At 36.5% G+C, this 27516-nt stretch overlaps 1 protein-coding gene across 9 annotated transcripts; it reads left to right on the forward strand.

Moving 5' to 3' along the window:
* On the forward strand, window positions 1-20963 carry LOC119066412 (ATP-dependent Clp protease ATP-binding subunit clpX-like, mitochondrial). 9 transcript variants are annotated; one of them, XM_037168904.1, is made up of 8 exons: window positions 1-130; window positions 1138-1281; window positions 18279-18924; window positions 18995-19159; window positions 19221-19497; window positions 19557-19706; window positions 19772-19993; window positions 20383-20963. In XM_037168904.1, the coding sequence occupies exons 2-8, from the start codon at window positions 1206-1208 to the stop codon at window positions 20560-20562; spliced, it is 1716 nt and encodes a 571-aa protein (XP_037024799.1). In that variant the 5' UTR covers window positions 1-130; window positions 1138-1205; the 3' UTR covers window positions 20563-20963. The 9 variants fall into 9 exon arrangements, with proteins under 9 accessions (XP_037024799.1, XP_037024842.1, XP_037024834.1 ...); XM_037168947.1 differs by having other exon boundaries at window positions 1177-1281; XM_037168939.1 differs by having other exon boundaries at window positions 24-816; window positions 1177-1281.
* Window positions 20964-27516: the final 6553 nt, after the last annotated feature.

The following is a 27516-nucleotide window of genomic DNA, read 5'->3' on the forward strand; positions in this document are numbered from 1 at the left end:
GTGTATTTATATAAAATTAGAACTTTTGACACTTCTCCGTGTGTTCGACATCATTTATTTACGCAAAAAATATTCTAGATCCATTGCTGCAAATAATAACTGTGAAATAGTTCCTGATTATCATTGAACGGTTCTCATAATTTACATTTACATTCGTAGATTGTAATTTATGAAATTTGAACTTTTCGTCGATATTTTTCTTATCAATTTTTCCACTATATGTGTAAAGTAAAGCATATCAGTTTGTGTGTGTTAGTGTGTCTTTGACAGCTACAAAAATTAGTGTGTCGGTCGGAAATCTTTGCGAAGAACTTTTCAGATTAAAATTAAAAGTTAAAAAAGGAAATATTCAGATGGTTTAGTCGGTTAACTTTTCGTGAACAATATTGAAAATTTTAAAAAGTTGTTACCGCAAAATTACTAACGTCATAACGAACCTTGAAACAAGTCCGTAAAAGAACTGAAAAAAAGTTCATGAAATTTTCTGTAAATTTGTATTTACAATTCGATCGTTCATTGGTTTTGCGTACCTGTATGTGCACTTTATAAGTCACAACCGTCACAACCACAGAGATAGAAGGCAATCGAAAAAATAATCGTCTCATATACACGCGCGACTGAAAAATTAAAATAAAAAACAAATATCATTCATTCGGTTCATAATCTCCGCGGTGACTGTTTCATTTGCTTGGCTGATGCAAGAAGAATTAAAACCAAACGGCAACCGAAACGTTCGATTAACATCTTCTTCAATTTTTGTGTGCATTTAGAATTGATTTAGAAAACGACGTCAAAAATAATAGTAAACAAATCGGCGTAAGTGTAGTGCATATGTTTGCCGGAAAATTGTGTTGATTAACTATTGCAGTGCCACGAATTACTTTTCAAATTTTCGGTTCAATTACAATTCGATTTGAATTCTTCGTAAAGAAAACAAAGAGAAATATTTTCCGAATACATTAACAGGTTATATTACGTTCGATACTTACCACTTAGAACTTCTATAGCTTGTTTGTGTTGTTGTTGTTTTTTTTTCTCTCTGCCATTTTCTTACGAACAATTTTATTTTTCTTCGTTTTGGATGACTTTGTGCTGTGGATCATCTGATTCGCGTACACAATACATACACACATACAGCTTACAAGAAAATAAATAAAAACAAAATTTCGTCAAAAGAGTTCAAGGCAACAACGAAATTATAAAAAATGCGAGGTGTTCGAAACAGTTTAAACATTGGACGATTGGCCATAAATCCCAGCAAAGGATCAAACATTAGAAATGGTAAGTGCTTGAATTTATTACCGTTTTTTTTTTTGTTTCTTGCGCAAAAATCTATTATAGCTGTGCATAATCAGATAATTATCTCTGTACACAAATTAATGAGACAAAAAAATAACGGTCTTAGCGTGTCATTATTATGTGTTCATGATATATACACGCACTATGGTTAAATGCAATTTCCATTACATAAACGTTGAGAGGAAAAACAATTTCGTTGTGTTTTAATAACACTTGGGTAAAAGTAACAATCAAAGTGAATATCATTGCTTGCTGCTTGTGATACACAAGTCTTTTTGAAGTCGAAACGGAGAACCAAATTATAGTTGATGTCTGTCTCTAAGCACGCCAAGACACACAAAAACAAATTACAAACGTTAGCAAAAGTAATGTCGATTAAAGTCACACTGATGTACATCGTTACGTTGTGAACCATTGTAAAATCTGCGGTCCCGATGAGAAATTGAGCTTCGAAATCTTCACAACAGTTCTTCCAAAAGTTGCAATTTATTTTCAATTAATCTTCACGTTCGGTTTTTCTCTAGATCATTCGAATTCCGCATAATGCAGACCTTACATCACCTCCTGTCGCTGAGTTTGTTAACATCGAACGTTTTCGCCCATTAACTCAAATTTACAGTCACCAATTTCGCATTGCAATACGGCTTCGCTGTATAATAATCAAACATCAACGATATTATGAAAATGGTCGAATGTGTAACCTTTACCTCTATCTCTGTGCTACCAAATGCGCATTTAAAATACCAACAAAGTTCATTGTTTTGTAGGTGTCCTCTAACTTAAATATATTTTTTCAAAGCGAAAACAAACACCAGCCAATTTGTCGTTTTGTTTCATCAAAACAGAGGATTTATTTGCTTAGTATGTGGAGACGACCAATATTTTCCTTCGTCATTCAATCACTTTCTGGTGTGTGATTTTTTGTTTGTTTTTATGTGACTGCTCGGCCGCCGTATACATGTACATTTTATCTGAATATTGATTGTCGGTCGCACACACAGCGGACTGATCGTTGCGTAATCAATCTGATTTTATTGGATGTTTTGGTGGTTCGGTATGTTTATCCATGTTTACGGTTCGACTATGAACTCGCAATTATACAAATGTTTTTGGTCGATCCAATTCAGTAGTTGTTTTTTCTGCTATCACGCAAATAATAAATGGTTGTTGTGACCATGTTAAGTTCGGTGGCGATATGGTCCCCTATTTACATACTGTGCCCACAAAGCACCGGTCAATTGTTTAACTAATCTTTCGCATTACCAGCTGAACTCTGAAGCATGACAGTGAATTGTATTGTCTTTCTGCACTCCGGAAAAAAATGCTAGGTTGATCAGACTTGTGGGTGTTTAAGAAATTAAATCTGAGGTGTAAACCGATTTTGCATATTAACGCATATTGTCAGTCGTGAAGCAAACATTGTCTGTGACAACACGATCGCAAGAGACAAAGGGTCACTTAAAGGTCGAGATGGAGGCTTGACTGTCTGTAAATATGAAATGAGTGATTGTTGAATAAGTATTTGCGGAACCTACGCACAGAGTGAACGAGTCAATTGCAATCATTGGATTAATGGATGGATATGTGCTCGAAGTATAATGCGAATGAATTTACTTTATACATTTGCTTTGTCGGCTGATTATTCCCGGCCTTCAGACACGCCGAGTCGTATTGTCTAAAATGAAATTTGCAATTTTTACTCGTTGCTAGAGTCTCAAGACTAAACGGAAAACCATCTTGTCCAGTACTCTTACCAGTATTTAGTAATGAATGTTCCACAGTTCTAACAACTTCGGAGACGAAAATGAGTTCTATTTTCGATTTTTCTTATTTCGATTTAAAAAAATATTTTGGAAGTATTCCAGCGGTGCTCAAAGTTCGCCGACGTTAGCAAAAAAAAAAGATGGTCAAAAATTGGCCATTAGCGACAACATTTAAAAAAATTAGTTACTAGTGTTGGATAGGACTTGTAACCTTCTATCCATATCAACAATCCGAAACTTTCACGGTTGATTCCTTTCGAAGATATCGCCCATTGAAAGTCGTGATTTGTCGACTACTTGTGGCTACAGCTGCCCAGCCAATAGGATTTTTTTTTATAAAAAGTCTTAGAATTAGTCGCTCTACCGATCCCAATATAAGACAGAATTAACCGCTACTCCACCAGCCGTTCGATTTTTTCCTGTGTGACCTTCTTGTCCATCACTGATTAATAATATGGAAAAAAAATTATTGGTGGTCGGCGTCCCCTATTTAATCTCGTTTCAAACCAACCGTGACCTGTCTTGGAGGATTAAAATTTGTCTCTTTCGCGAAATTGCCAAAACTCAATCGTCCAAGACACGTACGTACCTAAATAACTGTAATCTCTACAGTAGTAAATACTACACCATTTTTTCCTCAAATTTAAAGTGGTGTAATGTTTACTTCTATGATCGGATAAATTTCCTCTCTATAGTTCAGTTCAGTGTGAATCTGTGACAGTTTTACGTCTTCTCTTTCTCAAAGTTGAATCTCCAAGAGCGTTGATTCGCAGGATTTATTCTGCTTTAATTCTCATGATTTTCAGTCTCGTTTCAATATCTTTCTTTTGTGTTTTATAAATTTAAGTTCAACTATGTTGTAGACGCCGGTATACGTTGTACGTACGCTGAGTAAATTATACGCGAGACATGTTTATCGCTTTTAAATGCTTCAGATACTTAATGGTTGTACACAAGTGAAAATGTATGTTCTTTCTTAAAAATTGTTGATTTGACTGGTGGCCCGCCTTCGACTCGAGGTACAAATCTCCAACTAGTCAAAAGAACAAAACTTTAAGCAAGTATGTGGCATACTATTGAAAAACGCAAATGTTGGCAAATGTCAACCAAATGTCGTAACGTAACATTAAAGACGTCGTCGACTCATGATCCAGAGGCTCCCAAAAAGTATTTTTAGATAAATTTTAAAACAAGTCTTAATTTTCAACCTATGTAATACGTCTCACACGTGTTATATTCGAGCAAATCTTATAATAGGGGACCCATATGCAATACATGCACCGGCAGAACATTTCGCTCACTGAAGGTAGTGCCTATTTTGGTAAATTTATTTTTTGATTTCTGTTTCCTTCCGTAAAGAAACGAGACGATGTAGCTCAGTAATTTTTAGACCCGTACGAAGTACTGGGGTCTTATAGGTTTACGCATACGTTTGTAACACGTCGAATTGGACTCCCTGAGTAAGGGGAAACCTATTGTGGTTGTCTAGAGATGCCAAATCCGCGAGAAAAAAATGTCCGTCTGTCCGTCTGTCTGTCTGCACGATAACTTGAGTAAAACGCATCCGATTTTGAAAATTCTTTTTTTTCCCGTTTGGTAATGTCAAAAGACAGGCTAAGTTCGAAGATGAGTGATTTTGGATCGACCCCTCCCGAGCTGTGGCCCAATAAGTGCTTTACGGTTTTTCAAAGATATCTCCGGACATTTAAACGTTAAACTTGTAAGTGATACGTCAAATAAAAGGTATTTACAATACCGATCGACAAAAAAAAAGTTTATGGAAATCGGATGACCGAGTCGTGAGTTAGACCCCTTGGTGTGGAACAGGCACAGGGCGGCAAGCAGTTTTTGCTTGTAGGTCGGCCACATTTGAACATATTTCGTCTGTTTTAGCTTTATTAGATAGGTATTGACCGTACCAATCAGGGAAAAAAAAGTTTATGAAATTATGTTCTCCGGAGCGTGAGCTAGGTCTCTTGGAGTGAGCTCTTATCTGGCTACTCGGCCGTACAGTGAACGTGGAGTATTTTGTCAATATCTCGAGTAAATTTGGACCGAATTTCATGATTTTTTTTTGTTTGAAAGGTATTAACGAATGTAAAGCGTCGGTACTATTTCCTAACAAAATGGCTGCCGGCGGCCATATTGGATTTTATTAAAAGTGATATAAAGTGGGAAAAATGATGCTTAGAGAGTTTCTGTTAACATGGAAATAATGTGTTAAGTGTGAGGGGTTTCAGGGATTCCATATATGGACATCTATATATACCTATATACAGCTATATTGAGCTATATACAGGCATATAGAGCTATATAATAGCATATTCCTCTGTGAAATGTTTATTTATAGTGAAATATAGTTAAATATAGCGGTATATAGCTGTTTAAATAGGAATTTATGAAATTTGTCTTCGTACGGGGCTGTCTATATTGCCTCCGGCAATTTAGTTGTATATGATAACAAGGCAAAGAGTGGATAATGTAAGTGATTTTAAAGGGAGAATAGTTTTTCAGCAGAGAAGAAAATGAAGTAAGAGAAATGAAGAGTTTCACATTAAAGGCTTTTGATACGAATAGGTGTTTCGTACGGGTCGGCGTTAGCTATGTTTCTTCCTTTGTTTTCGGCCAAATATTTCCCACATCACATTGGATGGTATCTTCAGTGGCTGCATATAGAAGATTGTGTATGTTTTACAGCCAGTTATGATGCCAGTCAATGTGATGTGCGAAATAACAGTTACACATCGTCTATTCTTTGCGGAAGGAAACAGAAACCAAAAAAATTCGACAGCTCATTGAGTGGAATTGATGCCTCAAAAAAGTACAAAAAAAAGGAAATTTATTTCTAAAAAATTTGCCAAATTATAACTGGCCATTTAGAGAGCAATGTAAATGTGACAGATGCGTAATTACAACTCGAAACAGAGAAACAGAGTAATTGTGTATGCGTCACTTTTACATTGCTCTCGAAATGGGCAGTAACAATTGCTCAATTACTTCTAAATCAATATCAATTTTAGCACACAATTTGAATGAATTCTTACAATACTTCCTTTGTGTGATTCAACGCTGCGAAAAAGTAAAATATAACAAACGTTCAGTGTCGAATCAGTTAACAATGTATGCAATACACTTGTTGATATGAGAATGAGTTACAATTTAGTATCTATTGCGCTGTGAGATTATTTTTCTGGCAGTCACTTACAATTAGATTTAGAAAGTTAAAATTAGTTTGTAAGTATACATTGGGATGTAACTATTTAGCATGCAAAAAAAAGTTTATATTTCGTGATACAAATTGTTATTCAAATTTTAAATTAGCCAGGCGATAAGACGTTCAGCGACCTGTAGGTTGAAAGAACTCAATTGTTTTCGGTGTTTTCGTGTGTCTAGATTTCTTTGAAAAAAAAATTGTTTCATGTACTTTGATAGATACACGTCCAGTCAGCTCAACATTAAAGTCGATTACCTTCACAGACAATGATATATAGGTACATACAAAACGATAAAAATGCAATTACAGCTGCATTACTATGTTGTTTTGATGATTTGTTCGACTCGATGGGAAGTAAATATAAACCAGTAAGTCATCGTTACATCGGTATCAGTGGCACGCAACCGATACGATACAATGCAATGTAAAGACAGCAGTGAATATTCGCGGATATCTAAAAATACTTTTGCATAAGCTGAACATGAACGGGATGACGAGTAGTTGTCATTATAATTTCAAGGTGGTTCTTCGTCAGTTGTACCGGTGTAACAAATCGCTTACCATAAGCAATTACCATAAACACATTTTTCTCGTTAAGTCACAGTATCGTATGCTATAGTTCTTTTGGCGACATCTTCATCAGTTAAATCAACTTTTTTTATCTTCTTGTTTTGCAATCAACGGTATTTTTTGGAACGGTCCGAATTAAAGATTTTTTTTTTAAATAAATAAAGTCTTTGTAAAGGTTAGATCTTCGTTGATTCAAACAAGGCTAAATACTTACAAGAAAAAAACATTCATTTAAGTATAGATGCAATCGACGAAAACGAAAACTATGATTGCTATTTACGTGCCTAATTATTGGCAGTATCTTCTAAAATATTGTGAAGGTAGCAACTAAAGTCTTAAAACGTGTAACACTTACTGCCTTCAAAGCAAATACATTGACTTACTTAAGGTCTTAAAGTAATATAATTGAAGACATGAGTCGACGAAAACAAAATACCAAACCAAAATATATATGAAAAAAAGTCATCGATTCACAATCAATTTGATTCAACAGCCGGCGCTTCATTATGCAACATTTTGCGTGTTAAAATATTTTTATTTATACATTTTTTGACACTAGAATCTTCGAACGTTTCGAGTTAAATGAATCGATTGATTTTGAATATGTATTTGTCAAGGCGATCCAAAAGCATAATTAAGCCATTTGTTTCGCTTACTTTACATATTTATGCAATTCGTTGACTTTTCGATTTGGTTCGAAAGAGTGTCATAGGTAGAAATGGAAGTAGCAATAAATCCAATGTCCATGGTTGGCAGAAAGTGTCAGTTTTCGATAAAATATTGTTTGAAATTTGAATACATTTTCTTTTGCGATGAGCTAATATTGTGATGCTTTGTCAACAATAAATTTTTATTTTGGGAAATTGTTTTCCTTTCATTGGTATGGGGAACGTGATTCTTGTGCGAAATACAAGTATACGAGCTGAATTTGTCTCAATTTAATAGTGCATTACAGCATTACCAATGGAAATAGAACTTCTTATGTTCTAGGTGAAGTGGCCTGGGAACACAGGACGGCCATTTCAATAATTTCCCCCATTCATTGTCACGTAAAGCAATTTACCTTAATGTAAATGACATTTCTTGTACCGATCCGGGGCGATGCCGAGGTCAGTACATACACAATAGGTGTATTCGGTGTATTTTGCTCAAAAGCTGTTAGATTACCAGGATTTAGGAAGGTTCCAAAGTACCGAGAAGATTGAATTTAGAGGCAAACACGTTTGATCAAAAGAACAATGTAATTTAGAATGACGACTACACAATTTGATTGCTTAGACCTAACTCACAAATGTTGGTTACTTCCAACACACCCCCTCAATTTGATAAATTATACACCCCCTCAAACGATAGATGCACTTTAACGTTTGATAAAAGCAATGCCCGAAAGAGCAAATAAAAAAAGATTCCAATGGTTCCAATGACACTTCACCACGTACTTGTAACTGTGGAATTGTATCATTCGGCCCACTGCTAATATGATATGATTCCGTCACGACTTTCATTTACGACCACTCACTGCTGCCGGCGATAGCCCACTGCTACCGGCTTTTGATTGTAATAGCCCATTGCTATTAGCGATGACCCACTGCCACCGACTTTTTGTTTGTTGTGCGAAATAACCCACTGTTAAATCGACTCTCTGTTGCGAAATAGCCCACTGCTAGATCGCCTCTCGTTGTGCGAAATAGCCCACTGCTAGATCGACTCTCTTGGTTGCGAAAAAGCCCACTGCTAGATCGACTCTTGGTTCGGATTGCGACGACCCACTGCCATCGGCGGTAACCCTCTGCTACCGACTTTCGTTTCATTGCAACAGCCCAACTGCTATCGACTTTTCATTCCTTTTGCCAAAATTTCATTTCTTCCATTAACCGAAATAATTTTATCCGCCTCACAATTTTCACAACTTTCACTAATTAATTCTCAATAGCAACTTCCGTGTCCTGGGCCCATAACCTGTTAGATTACCAGGATTTAGGAAGGTTCCAAAGTACCTAGAAGATTGAATTTAGAGACAAACACGTTTGATCAAAAGGACAATTTAATTTAGAATGACGACTACACAATTTGATTGCTTAGACCCAATCACAAATGTTACTTCGATAATATCAAATTGATATTCCAACAAAAACTTGATGTAAAGTTTCGCCACCGTCGAAAAAGATCAACAATAGGATTTGTGATGAAAATAGCGCTTTTTGGGGGACGGTATGGGTCAACTATTCGTAACAGGAAAAATCTGACGATTATTCGTACTAAAATTTTGTAAAAAACACCGTTAAATTAATGATAGAGTAAGGACATGTTCGTAGAATTGTGTGTACGAGATTGTTAAAATTGATTTCGAAAATGTGATATATTCGCCAGAGTCCCCCACACGGCCTCTTGAGTTTAGTGAACTCACGTTCATCGGCTCGGAACAGCAACCTTTACACAAGAAACATCACTGCCAGCATTTGTCCTGATATGTAACGAACTATCACTCATCAACAAATTCACATTTACATAACACAATGATGATGGAAATAGCTTTCTTTGAAGCATCATTTTCATGATTTCCATTATCTTGTCGGTCTCACGACAATCGCTTCCGATAACACAATGGAATTTCATGGTGTTTTAAAGACTACCTCTGTTTGTCGTGAGACCGATGATTTGTTTGATGAAGTTGATTCATGAGTTGAACGATCCACTGTACAGTTTGATGTTACTTTGCAACCATTTAAGTATCCGATCGGCACTTCTGTAATCTGAAGTTCATGGAGTAAGTAGTTGCGATCTTAATTGTAATTCCAGAGTATAATGGCAGAACAGGACCATAACGAAAAATTGCATACAACAAATTCAATCAACCAATCCTCTCGTCCTACCTACTGATGAAACCATAAATTAAAAATAATCAAAACTTTTATCCATAAAACCGAAATGAATAGAGTAATAAATGTATTCATGTAGGTTAAGGTTAACAAGACCATAAGACCGAAAATTTGTGTTAGAAAAAACAGATTGTTCAGATTTTGTCTTGGTCAAGTTTGTGTTTATTTCTATCGGAATTGTCAAAAAAAACGCAATAGACTTGGCTGTGCATCTTTATTTATGTTAATTTATATTGGTGCCACTTAACATAATCCGCTGTTCAAAATCGTTCATTGATACAATTTCGTGGATTTTTTTTTATTATTATTATTGATAGATGGTGCCTATTTCTAACGGAACTGTCCATTAACAATTTTTCCATAAGGTCGATTTGATTTAGCAAAACACAAAGGTCAATTCACCAGATAGCAAAACTCTGGTTGTTTGTACAGTTTGAATAATAAAACATTTTTTTTTGTTTTTGAAAAAACAGGTTTCAAGTAAGCATTTAACTTGTCTACTGTCTAGTGTTGAAAATAAAATCGAAAACTGCAGCTGTTCTTTTATAAACTTAAAAATTTCTGAAGTAGACGAAGCCTTCATCACTTTCAAAACGTATACACTTCGTACCTATACGTACCTACACACATTTGTCATTCACTTAACGTTCCAACCTATTCTATATACTAGTTGCTGAAGTTTTGTTTTCATTGAAACAAGTTTTTCGTTTAACGAAAGTTTATTATTAGAACTTGAGAATAATTTCAAACATTTACAGTGAAAATGAAAGGGAAATTGAAGAATTTAGTGGAGATGGAAGGAAAGTTTAGATGAATTTCTCAAGACAATCTTCTGCCAAACAAACTGATTGTGAAATTACATCACAAAAGCTCTTAATTTCATTAATTTCCCGTCAATTAAATCGAAACAGCAACTCAATTTAAAGACGATGAAGCCATTATTTTGGTGTTTCGATATTTAACCCAACAGTAATGTTGGCAATTTACGTTCAGAGTTCATTTTCTTAGTCGATGTAAGACAACTCGGTTCCAGAGGTTATGTAATCTGCGGTTTTTAAATGCTATGCACCGTACCAATCCATACAGCAATACATTCATAATCTGACTCTAATGATCAATTTTATTATTTTCGTGGTGTGTCTAGCTGAGTGTGTTTGCAAAGATTTTTTTTTTCTGCAAAGAAAAACTCTGATGTCTCTAATGTATATTCACTGAATGTCGACTAACTATTCGACAATGTTTTGTATTCGTGATCATGTTCAATGCACAGGATTCTTTAGTGTTATTTTACCGGCGTTACCAAGAAACATTTAAATTCTATTGCCTTGGGTTCGTTTTATCTTAATGTTAATTAAGTTAACGTTAACGTTAGGTTAACGTTTGTTGGTCTATTCAATAGTGCTTTGCTTCCGTTTAGTTTGACTTAAAATTTAGCAGTTATCAAAGAAATGTTCTACACGTTTTGCTTTGATAGGCTTTTCTCGCTGATGGAAATTTCGTTCCAAGGAGGTATGAAAGCCTAACACTTCCCGTTTTGTTTTCAAAAATTTTCAGTTTGGAAGTTTAGAAGTCAGATTTACGTACATGTTAGAACTTCCCAGGAGTTATCGTTCATAATCCCGCACTATTTTTACCAGTTGTCTTTGTTCCATGTTTTTGGGAATTGGGATGGTCACAGAAAGACCATCCTGCGATTGATCTTAATGTAACTCTTTTTATCGATAGTGAGGAAGACTGCAAGACTCGGAGCAAGAAGAACTCATATTTATATCGATTATCAATTCGTTACCACTAAATTATCAAAAAGTTCAACTAAAAAATTTATTTTCTTATTGTCGTACACAGAGAATGTTAGGCGTAATATGTTGACGTAACTCTCCAATGATTTGCGTTTCGTTATTCTCTTATATTGCACAGTTTACATCCATGATTGTATTGACGTCGCAGTTTCCAATAATTTAATTATTATGCTTCTACAAATCAAGCAATTAGTATGTCTACGAACTCACTTCGAGATGGTTATCAAATATTCTGATAATATGTAAAGTCAAGAAAAAAAAAACAAAAAAAAAGCGGAAATGGTGATGCGACTGCAAATATAATAATTTCCACGTGCCTAGCAAATACATGGATGCATGTGATAGATTAATCTTTTATGTGTTTGACTTGGTATCTAAAAGTTTTGTTTACATATCGTCATTTTCCATTCTATTCCGATGTATGGAAGCAATTCCCAGAAATGTATTTGTCGGATTATGTGCACACAGGGCTTTACACAATTGGAATGAAGATAAAACATTTTCTCTGCACTGATAATCTGAAGCTTTACGCTGAGATGAGCTTATTTCTTACTGAGAATTTTTGAATACATTGTCCAGAACAAGATATGCACCAAATGCATAAAAATTAATTTTATAAAACTAAAATTTTCTCGGAAAGTCTATCGAAACGTGACATTGAAAATACAACCATCAAGAGTACTCTAAGTACAACATTTGTTTGTTGATTTAAACCGAAATGAATTAATTAAAAACTTGTTCGAACTGAAAAAAAGCTTATAGTCTTTTGTTGAATCCAACGAGAGAATCTACTGGTTTTCAGTGACCTAGCAAGCAAAGCAGCTGTATTAATCTTTCTAGGTAACGACATGTTTGTTAATTCCAATCTAAATAGCCTAGACCTAGAGTAAGTTATTGATGTCGTTAGTAGTTGCATACAGGCAAGACATATTCAAAAACCTTCTCCATGAACTTAAATAAAAATTGTAATGCGAGATTTTTCAATTAGAAAATCAAAGTCAAAGCAACGTTATGATGTTACTGGCAATCACACATACATACATTACGACTTAAACTGATCCAAATCAATGCCATATTAATTATCATCGACACTTTGTCATCTACCGCATTCTACACTACAGAGGGCATACGTTTAGATCAACAAGCTATGATTAGGGTAGGGTATCAAAAAAAAAAAAAACTGAACAAATTGAACGATTTTTGAGCCGCCGATCTCACGATTCTAATAATAGTTTTAATTTACTGACTTCAAAGAAACTGGCTTACCATGGACTTTTCTAACAACCAATACAACACATCAATTACCCATACATGCATTTATGATTTTGTAAATTCAAAATCAAAACAAGAAAAAGTTTGCCAATGACCTTCATTATACCAACAATGTTTATAATTTTACGTGCAAATTACATTATAAAACACATATATATCGAGAGACGATGTATCGTTATTCTGCGTACAAGTATGTTTGTTGTTGTCGGTTTTTTTTTTAAATTTTACTTTTACATTGCATAACGTTTTAAGATTATAAAATTTAAAAAAAAAAAATTATTTGGTTAGGTATTTGATTGTTGCGCTGTGTGTACGCAAAGAAATAATACGAACTTTGAATAACAAAATGTAATGGATTCGGCACGGCCTGTAAGAAATTGTACAATGCTTACATTATTTTGGGTGATTCATGGCTGACGAACAATGCTACGATAAACTGGGTCATCAGCATAAATCGCATTTGATTGGTTATTGTTGTCGTTTTAACGCTGATAAATTAGTCGTCAATTTTTTTAAAAAGAAAATTCCAGACGGTTCACAGCTGTGAAATTTGTGCTGTTTGCTGGAGAATTAAAGTCGTTTGAGTGATTGGCACTCGATAAAATATGCTTTTTTTCTTCGTTGTTTTGATGCGATAAAATCCTCTGTCAACCGAAAAAGAATCCTCTAAAATCCTTTGCTAATTTTTGACAAATGATTTAGAAAATCCTTGGAACCGAAGAAAATCTTTAGAAAACTTTTTAACAAAATCTTAGGAAATCCGAGAAATCCGGCGTTTTAAGGTCTTGAAGAGACGGAAAATTTGAGTATACTTACCACCAGGTCCATGTTCACCTGACGGTGATATTTAAGACTTTAGACGAAAAAATAGGTGATTTTCCGAAGTACCTGAGCGAATGCAGTGACACAAGTCCGAGACATGGTATGTATGGTGAGAGAGCATAGCCTCTGTAGTACCATAACATGCTAAAACATCCTTGGATAAGTTTCACTGCAAAGGGTTGGAGCGACTTTAGTGGAAGTCCACCCCAAGTCCACGAAATTTTATCCCTTTATTTCGTTTGTTTTTCGCTTTTTTGAGGTTTTTTGAGCGGCTCTTCATTATTTATTACTCATAGGAGTGAGATCAACTTAAATAAAGATTTTTTCGATGTGTTCACGTTGTTCTTATACTCTTGGAACCCAAATTTCGATCTATTTGGACTATTTTCTATAAAAGTGGGAAAGTGGTAAGTATTTTGAGTCTCTTAAAGACCTTCAAACGTAGCTAAAAAAGTTTTTTTTCCCGAAATTGTTTCACTCGAGTAATTGCAAAAAAAACGATTTTGGGCCCCTTTTGGCAGACCCTTACTTCACTACCTCGATCGTCGACAACAAAATAAATTTCACCAAACGTAGTACTACATTTTACTCGCATCAGTTCAACGAATCGAATGAGTTATAACTCAATAAAATCCGTGACCCCTTGTCCCAAAGTTGTTCGAAGATTTGGCGATATCACTCTTAAGTAGGAAATCCTTAAAAATTGATGGAACATATCTTCTCGCTTGCAAAATGGCTTAAAACTTGTCCCAGATGCGATGGACATCCTTGAAAATCCAGCAAAAACAGTCTTAGAATCGTAGAAAATTCTCAGATAATCATTAAAAATCCTCAAAGGACTTTCCCTCTGAAAATCCATTGAAAACGAAATTTACAAATATCCTCCCTTCGTTTCGATATAAAACAATGTGCTGTTATCACGTTTGATTGTTTCATGCAACAATTTCGAATTTGTAATTTGTCAGAACAGGTCACTGTATCTGTTGCTATCGTCGTAATGAACTTGATATTTCTACCGGCACAGCGATAAGATTCGATTCTTTTGTCAAAGTGTCAGTTGAGTCAGCTTGATATAATTCGCTGACTGAATGTATATTATCACACGAGCTTTTTCCGTTCGATTTTGATGCACTTGTGATAAGTGCAGTAGTCGACAATATATGTTCTGACATATTGCAATGATTAAGAAGTGCAAAAAAGAACAGGGCGCAACATTATTGCGATTGTCAATAGCAGAAAGCTTTGTGCACATATGTTGCAAAGTGGCGTTTTTAATTCTGTTGTCCTTGCCCTTCTATCGATTAGACAATGTCAAATTTGTGTCTAAGTTTATTTGTGTCCACTCATACATTCACAGTGCTTATACGTCCTTAGTGGGTCAGATATTCACTCGTGGTAGTGGTAAAATTGTATAAGAATAATTAGTGTGATTGTATGAGTGGATCATCTAGTAGAACAGCTGAAGCAAACCTACACACAAATTTGGTTGACATTAGCTGTACTCAAACTCCTATTGCTGATCAGAAAACGTTTTGGAATAATTTTGAGGACGTCTTAAATCATATTATCAATTTTGTAGCTGAAATGAATATCTCTTCGGATATTAAACGACTACCGTCATTGCTGAAGTGCTAAATCTGTTACCATTATCTTCAATAATTTAATTTAAATACAGCTCGTTAGCCTAAGCATCGCTCAAATATTGATTTGACACTCATTGCATCAACGAAAATTTACAACTTTATTCTAAATTCAGCTACAAAGCGTTACATAACTTTGACATAAACGTGAGTAATGAGCAATAAATAATTAATGTTTTCCACCAATATTCGTACATCGTATGCACAAAGATATATTTCGTAAAAATTCGTTAAAAAAAACTTTTAACAATTTGCTTACTGCAAAGAGTGTGAACTATCTCTCCCCTTCCCCAGTCTCTCTCTTTCTCTTCATTCAAATGAGATTTTCGGGAAAAAAAATTATTTCATTATTGCAATTAATCAGAAAAACATAATCTTGAGTAAGATCTTTTGAGTTTAACAACAATTTTTTTTTCGCTCTTCGTCTTCGTTACAATACAAATTCCTGATGGTTGAATAACCTTTCGGTTTTTGTGTTATTATTGTATATGCCACAACCAACGACAGATAAAATATGTAGCCTTAATTGAATTTAAGATTAAACTGCTTTACTGGTTGGTATACACTCGTTTTAATGATAGACACACACAAAAAATATATCTTTCATTTTCAGCAGTAGCATTACCAATTGATATTTATACCTTTCATACACGTTGATATTGTACATTTTTCGAAATGATCCCAAAAACTGTATTTAATTCTTACGCTTTCTCAATTTTATAAAAGCACATGGAAGTTTTATTTACGTATTGAGCGATCGAGTAATGTATGTATGTAATGTGTGCAATCTAAACCCAATCACCTTATTTGTATTCATGAGACAACATCTAGCTCAATACAATAAAAATGCTGTTACCCATAATGAAAATTGTAAAATATATTCTTGTGCAATTCGCGCGCGTTGATTGCTGGTGAATTATTGTACCGAAATTGCACATTTAAGTTTGAAATCTGGTGCGATAAAATTCAATAAGTTATGAAATTCCAGGCTTGCTTTTTTTTGCAGTTAAAGCTGATTTTGCTTTAGCTGCGTTTTTTTTCTTCTTCTTTCTCATGAGACGTCGATTTGTTGTGATATGTCGGTGTGATTTTTTTGCTCTCTGAACATTGTCGAGAGGAAGGAGTCATAATTAACTTGCATTTTACTCGGTCAAACATTTATTTTCATTGATCCATAGTCTAACGTCAGGTGTTCAATTAATGGAAAATAAACCGTGATTTCGATGGAACTTTTTTAATTAAATTTTGTCAGACATAATTCCATTTTGTTACGATGACACAGCTGCATAAAGTTAATGAATGAATTATAAAAGCGTCAACAAAGCCACGAAATTGGTAAGACAACCATGCAATGTAAGAACCGAATGTATCTGAACGAATATAACGTATAGCAGCATGTAAATCAGATGCACTCCCCTTGGATAATTAAGAAACGAAATATTGCGACAATGAATTGTTGTAGAAATTTAAGACTTCTCAACAGCAAAGTAACGTCGAATGTTTATTCAATCAAACAAGTAAATAATTCGGTTGTTACGGTTGAACAAACAAATACAAGTCAATGTAATGTGGCGTGTGGGTGCTTGTGTATAATGCAATTCATATCGACTGTAAGATTTGTATGTCAATGAGTCCCATCGAATGTTGCATAAATTTCTTATATTTTTGTATGATTTTCATCTTCTTTTGTTCTTTTTGTTTGGGTTGGTTTTAAATGGAATCATCATCATTGTGTCCTTTTTGATATTTTTCCTTTGTGAGGTTCTCCGTAAAGTATATTCTGTCTTTCTTGAACTTTTGAGTCTGAATAATCCCCTTACAAATTTGCATGTTATAATGGTCATGTCAATAGTCAATGAAATAAAATGTGCATACGATTTTTCATGCTACACGTTTACATGTACTTCATCCATATTTCAGTTTTTTTCTTGCTAAATAGCACTGAAAATCTGACGACATTAGTATTGACGACCTCTGAAGGAACGGTGAATTCCTGAAAAGTTGACAAGTATTCGACATTTCTTCAAAAAGTCTCCACTTCTTCTCGCCCTGCCTACACGTCTAAACTTCTAAAAAAAGAAACATTGATCTCCTGAAGGAACCTCGCCGTTTCTTCAAAGAATTGTCAATACTCATGTTGACTAAGACATCAAGACATTAATTTATTACAACGCAATACAAGCATGTGTGGTACTCTAAATAGAGTACTGAAACGGGACATTGTATAAAACAAATTTTAGCACTGTTAAAAAATGTGGAAGCATTTTTCATATAAAATAGTACTCTATTTGACAGCTGTCACTTGAAGCAGTTTTACTTGAAGTGCGTTGGTTATTTAATCGATCTGTTCATAAGAAAATTTTTGATTGAATCCTATCTGATAACCAAGAAAATATCTGACTAGAATCCAGGAATCTGAGGGTTTTTGAGCGACTGAATATTTCGATGAAATAATTCCGATCCCCTAATACAAGCAACTAAAATTTCAACGAAAATATCATAAAATGAACCACCTTCATACTCATCATTTGATGTCGTTGACAGAACAACAAAGTTAAGCTGTATTTTGAATGCAATTAACGAAACATTAACACCTATTTGATCCGCTTGAGCCTCACTTAATGAAGATTATTTTCTGCTATTTCACTCGTTGTTATCACCTGTTTGTTTTTGTTCGTTTTGTATGTGTGTGTAGATATCAGTCGGAGGATTAATGAGAGTATAACCGAAACAAATGATTCGTTAACATTGGAGTGACGTGTATGTCCGTGAAAATAATGCAAACATCGAAAGTATTTTTAAGTCATATGCATTATCTCAGTCAATTACGTGACTTTATCTTTTACGTGACGTTTTATGTGAAATCTAACTAAACCAAAGTGCGATCCAATGTTTCCTCTTTGCTTTACCGAAGACATTTTACAGTTAAAAACCACGATCCAGCGGATCTTTGTAGTCAGATTCTTAGATTCCCCACTTACACTTCCTTCATTCAAAACTAATGACTGTCTTCATTGCAGGTTACTTACGTGCCACAACATGTCACAATTACAATCAAGATCCATCAAACTGTCGGTCCTTCCACATCACCCATGTCTGTGACAAATCGAAAGACACAACCACAACACCAACATCTGGTAACGGTGGCAAAGAACCACCAAACAAAAACAAAAATACGCTGTCCTGTCCCAAATGCGGAGACCCTTGCACCCATGTCGAGACGTTCGTTAGTTCAACTAGATTTGTTAAATGTGAAAAGTGTCATCACTTTTTCGTTGTGTTGAGTGAAGTGGACACAAAGAAAACGATAAAAGAGGAATCCAAAAATCAACGAAAACAACCACCACCGCCAAAGAAAATCATGGAATATTTGGACACCCATGTGATCGGACAGGAATTAGCAAAGAAAGTTTTATCGGTGGCTGTGTACAATCACTACAAAAGGATATATCACAATACGCCGTCACAATCTCAGACAGCGCAACAGGTCGAAACGGGAAGTCGAGGCGATTTGTTGCACATTTCCGGAATCGGTCATACAATGATGAGTTCTCATCCGTCCGAAGTGCCAAGAGCACCGGCCTCTGCACAGCAACCAACATTCGGTTCGGAATTGTTAGACAAGAAGACGCATGAATTAAAATTGGAGAAAAGTAACCTTTTGATGTAGGAATTCAGAATTCAGAATTGTCGAGGCGATCCCCTTTTCATTCAAATTACCATTTTCTCATTGCAGGCTCGGTCCGACGGGATCTGGTAAAACACTTTTAGCCCAAACGATAGCTAAATGCTTGGATGTTCCTTTTGCCATTTGTGATTGTACAACATTAACCCAGGCTGGTTATGTCGGTGAAGACATTGAGAGCGTTATTACGAAGCTATTACAAGATGCCAATTACAAGTACGTTTCAACGAATTCGCTCAATTTACTGTTTAACTCAATTTGTGTGTGTGTTGTGCAGCGTTGAACGGGCTCAATTAGGAATTGTCTTTCTGGACGAGGTTGACAAAATTGGCGCTGTTCCGGGTATTCATCAACTAAGGGATGTGGGCGGCGAAGGTGTACAACAAGGTATGCTGAAAATGCTGGAAGGTACAATCGTCAATGTGCCCGAACGAAATTCGCCGAGAAAATTACGGGGTGAAACTGTTCAAGTGGACACAACGAATATTCTTTTCGTAGCATCGGGAGCGTACACAGGTTTAGACAGATTGATCGCAAGGCGACTAAATGAGAAGGTAATGATGATGTGCCATCTCAGAGAACAATAGTACTGAATTCTAATGATTTCATTCAGTATCTCGGTTTCGGAATTCCATCCAATTCAAATGAGGGACGACGAGCTGCACAAGCTACTGCAGCACCAATGGAAAACGATCAAGAAGAGAGGGATGCCAGTCTGCGTAAAGTGCAGGCTCGAGATTTAGTCGAATTCGGAATGATTCCGGTGAGTTGATTTTCGATTAATTTTGTTGCAAAGAACGCAATGCATGAAAACCTTCTTGATTCCAGGAATTTGTTGGTCGATTTCCAGTTCTTGTGCCGTTCCACAGTCTTGACGTAAGCATGTTAGTTCGCATTTTAACGGAACCGAAAAATGCTCTAGTGCCACAATATAAAGCGCTACTAGGTATGGACAAAGTCGATCTAACATTTACCGACGAAGCGCTTTCTGCAATTGCTCAGTTGGCCATGGAACGACAAACGGGTGCTCGTGGATTGCGAGCAATTTTGGTGAGACATTTTTTTATTGCAATCGATCAGTGAACTCCAACAATCGATGGCTCGGGGTATTAAATAGAGTATTCCGAGCTTCATAGACCCTTTTAAAGTTGAATCAATCGTCAAGCTTGAGAAGAGATCAAAGGCAACACATCACCTTTTGTATGATGTCTGTTTGATGTATTTTTAAGACTAGTAGCGTCATCAGTGATTGATTCCGAACCGTAGAGTTACAATGACATGTTCGCGCAGTCATTTAATTTTTAGGTGCGGATTGGGTGTATAGAGCTATTATGTCACCTCTAGGCTTAAAATTTTTAAATTTCGAGAATTTCAAGATGATGATTCAATCAATCTCTATCGCTTCGATATTCTCTCAACCAATTTTGTTTCATTTACAGGAAACTTTGTTGCTGGACGCTATGTTTGAAGTTCCTGGGTCAGATGTGAAAACTGTTCACATAACCGAAGACTGTGTTAAGGGTTTGTGTTCTCCGGAATATATTCGACACTCGACTGATTCGACGACAACTACAACCACAGACGATGAGGAGAGTACACAAGTTCGTGTAACACAATAATAATTAATTAATTATTTTTTTGTTAAGAAAATATAAAATCGTTCGTTGGCTTAGCCGCAATTTAGATGGCCGAACTTATTCGTTTAAGATTTTTAATTTCTTTTTCTTTTCGTTTTTTTTATTTAAAGTTTTTTTTTCGTCATTAGCAATGAATTAAGAAATTTGCACAGCAGCAATGCTCCCGTGAGTGCGTTTCTATTAATTCCGATGGATTGCTTAAAGATCTATATGAAGTAGAGTGCATAAAGGTGACGTAGATTAAGTGACTGATGTACAATGAGTCCTTAAACATACTGAAGAGCTGTGCATATTTTCTCCTCCTTTTATTTCTAACGATAGTAAATTTTAGTTTGTAAGATGAAAACAATTTTTTCTTCGTCAAATAATAAAAGAAAAACAAACAAAAAGAAGTTTTACTTTTCATGAGACCTGTTGTTTTCCGACTTCTAACGTTAAGTCAGTTCTGCGAAATTTAATTGGCAATTGGTCCTGGAGAACGATCATTCATGGCTTATCATGTTAAGAATCCGGTGACCGGCGTTCCCAACATCGCAATCTTAATGACATTACTTGGCGCACCTTGAATTCGGTTCATCCTACTAGCCAAGTGGTCTATGCCGAACTGATAAGAAACGTATAGATGCCCTCACATTGGATCCGTGCTCAAACGGCCAATGTTTAACTTGGGTCGCGACCTGTTCCGACTTCGCTCCTTCTTAACTTCAACAATCATCCAGAGAATGTGTCATCATCGCCGAAAATTCCGCTCGCTGGAAAGACCCGTCTTTACGCACCTGTCATGAAACCAAATTCATTTTCATTCCTGTGGCTGTCGGGCCTTGATGCCAAAAAGCCCAGTGTTTCCATTCCAAGCTTGGCCGTTTGCTTTGTGAGAAAACAGGAGACCCAAGATCAAATTCGTTTTTATTTCAAAAGATTTGTCTCTATCCATATCAACAATCCGAAACTTCCACGGTTGCTTCCTTTCGAAGATATCGTCGATTGACTACTTGGGGCTACAGCTGCCCAACCAGATGTTCCAAGGTGAATTTTTTTAATAAAAAGTCTTAGAATTAACCGCTACTCTACCGGCCGTGGACGACACAGCTGACGGTTCTCAGAAACGGCCCAGCCGATCGGTTTGATTTTTTCCCGTATGAAAAAAAATTATTGATGGTCGGCGTTCCCTATTTAATCTCGTTTCAAACCAACCATGCACACGCCAACGACTACAATTTCAGATAAACCGTTTCTTATTGTGATATCAGATATCAATCGAACACGATTTTGATTACCCCAGCGTTGACCAATTTTTGACCAGTTCCAGCATGAAAACGAAATTATTTAGAAAATTTGTCCGGTAAATTACTCAGAAAAATCCCTAGCTTTTAAAAACGCGAATGGCTTGTTTTTAAATTGTTCGAAGTTTTCCCAAATTAACTCTTAAGCTTCAATAAGCTTCATCTTCCTTAACGGTTATGTGGTCAGTACAATCAGTTACTAGTACAATATGCATGAGCGAGTTTTCTGGAAATATATGAGACCGATACCACAGAAACTGTTCACATCATCTGTCCATTTTCTAATTGAATGAACGTGAACGTGGATAATCCTATTTTCGCCTAACTTGATTCACTTACGAGGTTTCTGCTCCAGATAATCATTCGAAGAATTTGTTGGCAGTGTGTTGTTTTTCATATGTTATTCGTCCAGCTTTGTACATGTATAAATTTAATTTTAATTTAATTTGGTTTATTTATCAGAACAACAAGGTAGGTCCTTATACAAATGTTCATAGACTTTTCATAACAGTAGATTAACAAATTACAAAAAAAAAGAAGAATTACAAATGACTAGCGTAATAAACAAATAGAGCCTCAACAACGAGATAAGGATTACGATAGTGAAATGAACATTAAAAATATAAAAAGGCAGCATAACATTGGACTGTACGGGGGTGGGCAGAAAAGCATAAAAAGAAATAGTACCGACCCTAATGCTTGTGTATCACTGTGCATAAAAAAATCAAAAATAAAAAAAAATAAAATAAAATCGATGAGTGGTAGGTCTATGTAGCCCCGGACGATGCTCACACACGCTGTCGAACAAAACACCGATTTTTGAAGGATTTCAGTGTTCCAGTCATTTTGACTTCATTCGGGAGCAAATTGAATCTCGAAACTGCATTTACGAAAAATGACTTGTTGTACTGGCTTGTGGTATGAACAGGAATTATCAAATGATTAGATCTCGTTGAAACTTGAATGCAGCTAGTCAGATACTCCGGCGCCTCATTGATAACTAATTTGAAGACCATCAACAGCGAGCGGTACTTGAGGAACTCCATCAAGGTGCATCCCAGCAAACGACTTACACATTCGGCAATGCTGTCATACCTTCCGATGCCATACACAAAGCGAATACAGGCAGCAAAGACTCTCTCAAGCACTTTGACGGACTTTGCGCTGATATTTGACGAATATATCGAGTCACAGTAAGTGAATAGAGGTAACATTAGCGTCTTGACTAGCATTGCTCTAGTTTGTTGCGGTAAAATATGTTGATTTGCCCAAAGGCTCCTCAGTCTGGCGAACACCTTTGCACTTATATCGTTCACATGCGCATTGAAGTTTAGGTTAACGTCCATCTTCAATCCCAGATTGCACACATTGTCAGAGTAATTTACTAGCATTCCATTAATAAAAATGTTCGGCATCACTCGTCTCACAGCATTGTTCGCGAATACGATAGCTTGAGTCTTCCCAGCATTCAATATCAATCCATTCTCAGACGCCCAAGCGCATACAGCATTAACGTCAGCATTTATTTTAGAGAAAGCATCTTCGACATCTTTTTCAGCAAAAGCGTAGTATAGCTGAACATCATCGGCAAACATGTGATGTAGCATATGACGTAACGACTGTGGTAGATTATTAATGTACAGCGAAAAGATGAGCGGCCCAAGAACGGAGCCTTGCGGAATGCCTTGATGCACTGGAATAGGCTCTGAAACATGATTTTTGATCACTACACATTGTCTACGATCATTAAGATAGTCCCGCAGAAACGACACAGCCGATGTTGAGAATTTGAACTCACTCCGGAGCTTGTCTAGAAGCCTACCGTGCCTAATAGTGTCAAACGCTTTAGTAAAGTCAAGCAGCAGCAGCACGGTGAGACATTTCCTTTCAAACGCTCTTCGAACATAATCAGATAAATTCAACAACACTGTCTCAGTGCTGTGCTTCGGTCTATATGCAGACTGACATCTATCCATATATTTTAGACGCGTCAAGTACTCAACCATTTGTCCCTTAGCTATTATTTCCAGGACTTTCGACAGACACGGTAATATGCTGAGCGGCCTGAAGTCGTCCAAACCAAAAGTTCTCGCCTTTTTGTGATTCGGTATGATCATAGCCAATTTCCAACATTTCGGTATTCGCGAAACAGTCAGACAAAAATTTACGATGTGCGTCAAGACTGGTAAAACACATGGCATTGCAATCTTCACAAAAGTAATCGATATGTCGTCGAGTCCAATTGCCTTCGATTTGATAGAATTCACAGCTCTTAAAACGTCAACGCTCGAGACGTTACTAAAAGCAAAGCCACTATCGTCTGCATTTTCGCCGTAACGTTCACTTGTCTCGCGTAAATCAGTGTTATTCACGGTCAAATGTTGATTATATTCATCAGCAGTGAAACATGGAGTCACCTTACTTGACGAGACTACTCCAATATTACGTAGATTGCGCCACACAGCTTTTGTTCCAAGCCTGGAGTTAAACTTTCCATACAAATACGTTGCTTTCGCCTGCTTTATAACGCTAGTGGCTGTATTTCGCAGCTGTTTGTAATGCTGTCTGGAAACCAGGCCATTTTTGAAGGCAGAAAACGCTATATCACGTTCAATGATGGCTCTTTTAACGTCGCTGTTGAACCATGGCTTGATCGATGAAATGCAAGCTTTCTTTCTGACTGGCACAAGAGGAGCGTGTCGATCCTGTAGTGACTTTAGCACAGAATTGAAATATTCAATTTTGTCATCTACATTTACAGCAGTATATACCGGTGTCCAAGACTCAGCTTCTAGATCAGAGTGAAACAACTCAACATTTATTCTACTAAAATTTCGTGCAAATCTTGTTTCCTCAGCAACTATGCTCTTGTTGCATCGATATGACCCTATAATAATATCATGTTTCGACATCCCATGCGATATCTGGTTGAACATCACGACTTTCTCTGGTTTGTTCGTAAGAAACATGTCAATCAACGACGCTCTACCATCTTCTGGGTAATGTGTGGGAATAGTTCCAATCGACTTAAGTCCGACTACATCCAATATTTCCGAAAATTTACACTTAGTGCATGCGTTGCGTACACAATACGAACAAGACAATCCATTTACCATATCAAACTGGTTTTCATTGAAGTCACCCAATATAATGATGTCCTCGTACGATACGGCCAGGTCAGATACAACATTCTCGAATATTTCCAGTTCCTTGACTCTGGGGGCTTTATAGTACGCTCCTAAAAGAATTTTCGAGTCCGGAAAAATAATCTCAATAAACAGATACTCAGAGGCTATTCCATTTGATGCCGTTAGAACTTTATACGTCAGACCTTTTCGTACATAGAGGGCTACGCCTCCACTCTGTTTAGCATACCTGTCGTTCCTGAGAACCTCGTACTCTTCCAGCTTAACTGAAGCATTTGAGCGATAGCTCTTGAACCACGTCTCTGATGCGGCAATCACATCCAGTCTCACACCTCCAAAGGTATATCTGAACTCATCAATCTTTGGACATATAGCTCCAACATTCACATGACACACGTTGAGACGGTCATTCGATGACTTCACTATCGTTTTCAACATTACATTTGGCATACATACCCTACCACCACTCACAGCTGTTCTAGTTGACGTCACAAGCGACATAGCAATACAGGATACACAAGCATTTGGAATAAGTGACAACTCGCAGAACAATAAACAAAAGTAAAACGCAACCACCGTACAGTCCAATGAAATATATTGCGAATTGAGGCTCTAAATTCTCTACGAAAATACAAACTTTTACATAAATTAACTCTTTCATCTTTTACTGATCAACTTATCTTATCTTCGCCTTGCACCGACTAACGTACGCTACGATTCTTCATTCCCAGTGTCCATTGTAATGTTCTCACTCCTCTCTAACCTGTCCCGAGCACCAGTATTTTTCATGTTTGCACTTGGTCCACTCGTTGCATTACCCTCATAAACAGTCAGTGGATCAGGCTTGTTGTTACTATGTCTCTTGGAGAACGTTCGTGGGCGGTGAATGTTTCCAGTATCAACAGTGTGCGGCGGCAACTCCAACTCATTTACGCTAAGAATGGTTGACGGCTTGGAATTTGCATCACGCTGAATAATCACCAACCCTCTTCGCGTGTAGAATCGATGTATAACGTTAGCATTCTTCGCATCAGCCGCACGGTTGAAAATTTCTCGATTTGTTGAAGTTAGGCGTTCGTTGATGTATATGCGAGCTGGAGTTCTGAACCCAATATCCGTGAGATTCAGGTGTTTTTTCCTAAAGTAGGCAGTGAGCAATTCCTGTTTGACCCATTCGTCCTGAACTCTGATGACAATCGGCACCGAACGCTTGTTCCTGGTGTTAGGTTTTCCACTCATAAGACGAAAGGCCGTTACAAAGTCGCCACTTTTTAATTTACAATTTAAGGCACCACATATGTCACCAAGGATAGCAAATGGATCATCCTTGTCTTCCAAAGGGATACCCGAAATTATCAAATCCTTTTCTAGGGCAAGGCGTTCTAGACGATCAAGTCTGGATTCGTGTCTATTTCGTATGTCTTCTACCCGCGTTTCCATGCCATTAACTGTTTTCCAGATGTTCAGAGACTCCACTTCAGCCTTTTCAACTCGCTGGTCAACTGTTTGCACCAGACTTTCCATGTCTTTCTTAACTGCAGCAATCTTTACATTTAAAGCAGAATCGAGATTGTCGATTTTCTTATTTAAGCGCTCATCATTCCCAGCAATCGTGTTGTTCATTTTGTCTAATTTGGTCGTCAATGCCACAAGCAAAGACTTGATCTCCGAATGTTCGCTGGACTCATCGCTGAACTCTTCAGATTTGTGTGGTCTATCAGCATCCTCATCATTTTCAATTTCAAAACGGCCACGTTTCTTTTTAACCAGTTCGTTCGAAACATCCACAATCTGCTCATTAACTTTTGCGCTGCTTGTCATTTCGTTAATCACCATGTGGACTAAAGATGTCAATCACGATACGACTGCTTTCTGTACTGTTGCTTGCAACAATTGAAACAGGTGATTACTGAAGAAACAGGTTCGAATTACTAGATGATAGGTAATTCAACTAATTACTATCACTAGTCTACAGCGTGAAACGATATTTTGGCCTCAACGTCGCTAAAAGAATGTAATTCGCGGTCGCTGTTATAACCACACTTTTGTCGAATGTACGTGTCCAAGAAAAAACCAATTGACGAAATCTCGACGGTTGTAAACTCCAAAGTGCCGATGTTCCTTAGGTTGTTATGTGCAAATTTAGGTACTCGCAATTTAAATACTAGCGTATCGATATTATTTAAAGCGATTTTACGTGCGAGGCAAAAAAAAAATCAACTACTCAAATGTCATCTTCTTCTTCTAAATAATAATAAATGGGACATAATGAATTGGATTTTTTGTAAATTAGGAGAAAGTATTTAAGATGGGTTGAGAAATACTATACTAATGGGCCATTAAAACAAAATCCTTCGGTAATAATTCTCAGAACTACTGTGAACTCTTGAACTCATCTGTGAACCAGATATCGTGAAATATTAAGAGTCACTTTGCGAAAACTTCGTTCAAGGGGTCTCTGAATATAGCTTTTTTGGTAGGTATGGATTCGTTGGACTATGCTGAGT

This window comes from Bradysia coprophila, chromosome II (assembly GCF_014529535.1).
Source record: "Bradysia coprophila strain Holo2 chromosome II, BU_Bcop_v1, whole genome shotgun sequence".
Lineage (NCBI taxonomy): Eukaryota > Metazoa > Arthropoda > Insecta > Diptera > Sciaridae > Bradysia > Bradysia coprophila.

Coding starts and splice junctions, on each gene's coding strand:
- LOC119066412 (XM_037168904.1), top strand. CDS start 1,206: ATGCGAGGTGTTCGAAACAGTTTAAACATTGGACGATTGGCCATAAAT. Junction 1,282..18,278: donor AGGATCAAACATTAGAAATG/GTAAGTGCTTGA, acceptor TCTTCATTGCAG/GTTACTTACGTGCCACAACA. Junction 19,498..19,556: donor CAAGGCGACTAAATGAGAAG/GTAATGATGATG, acceptor GATTTCATTCAG/TATCTCGGTTTCGGAATTCC.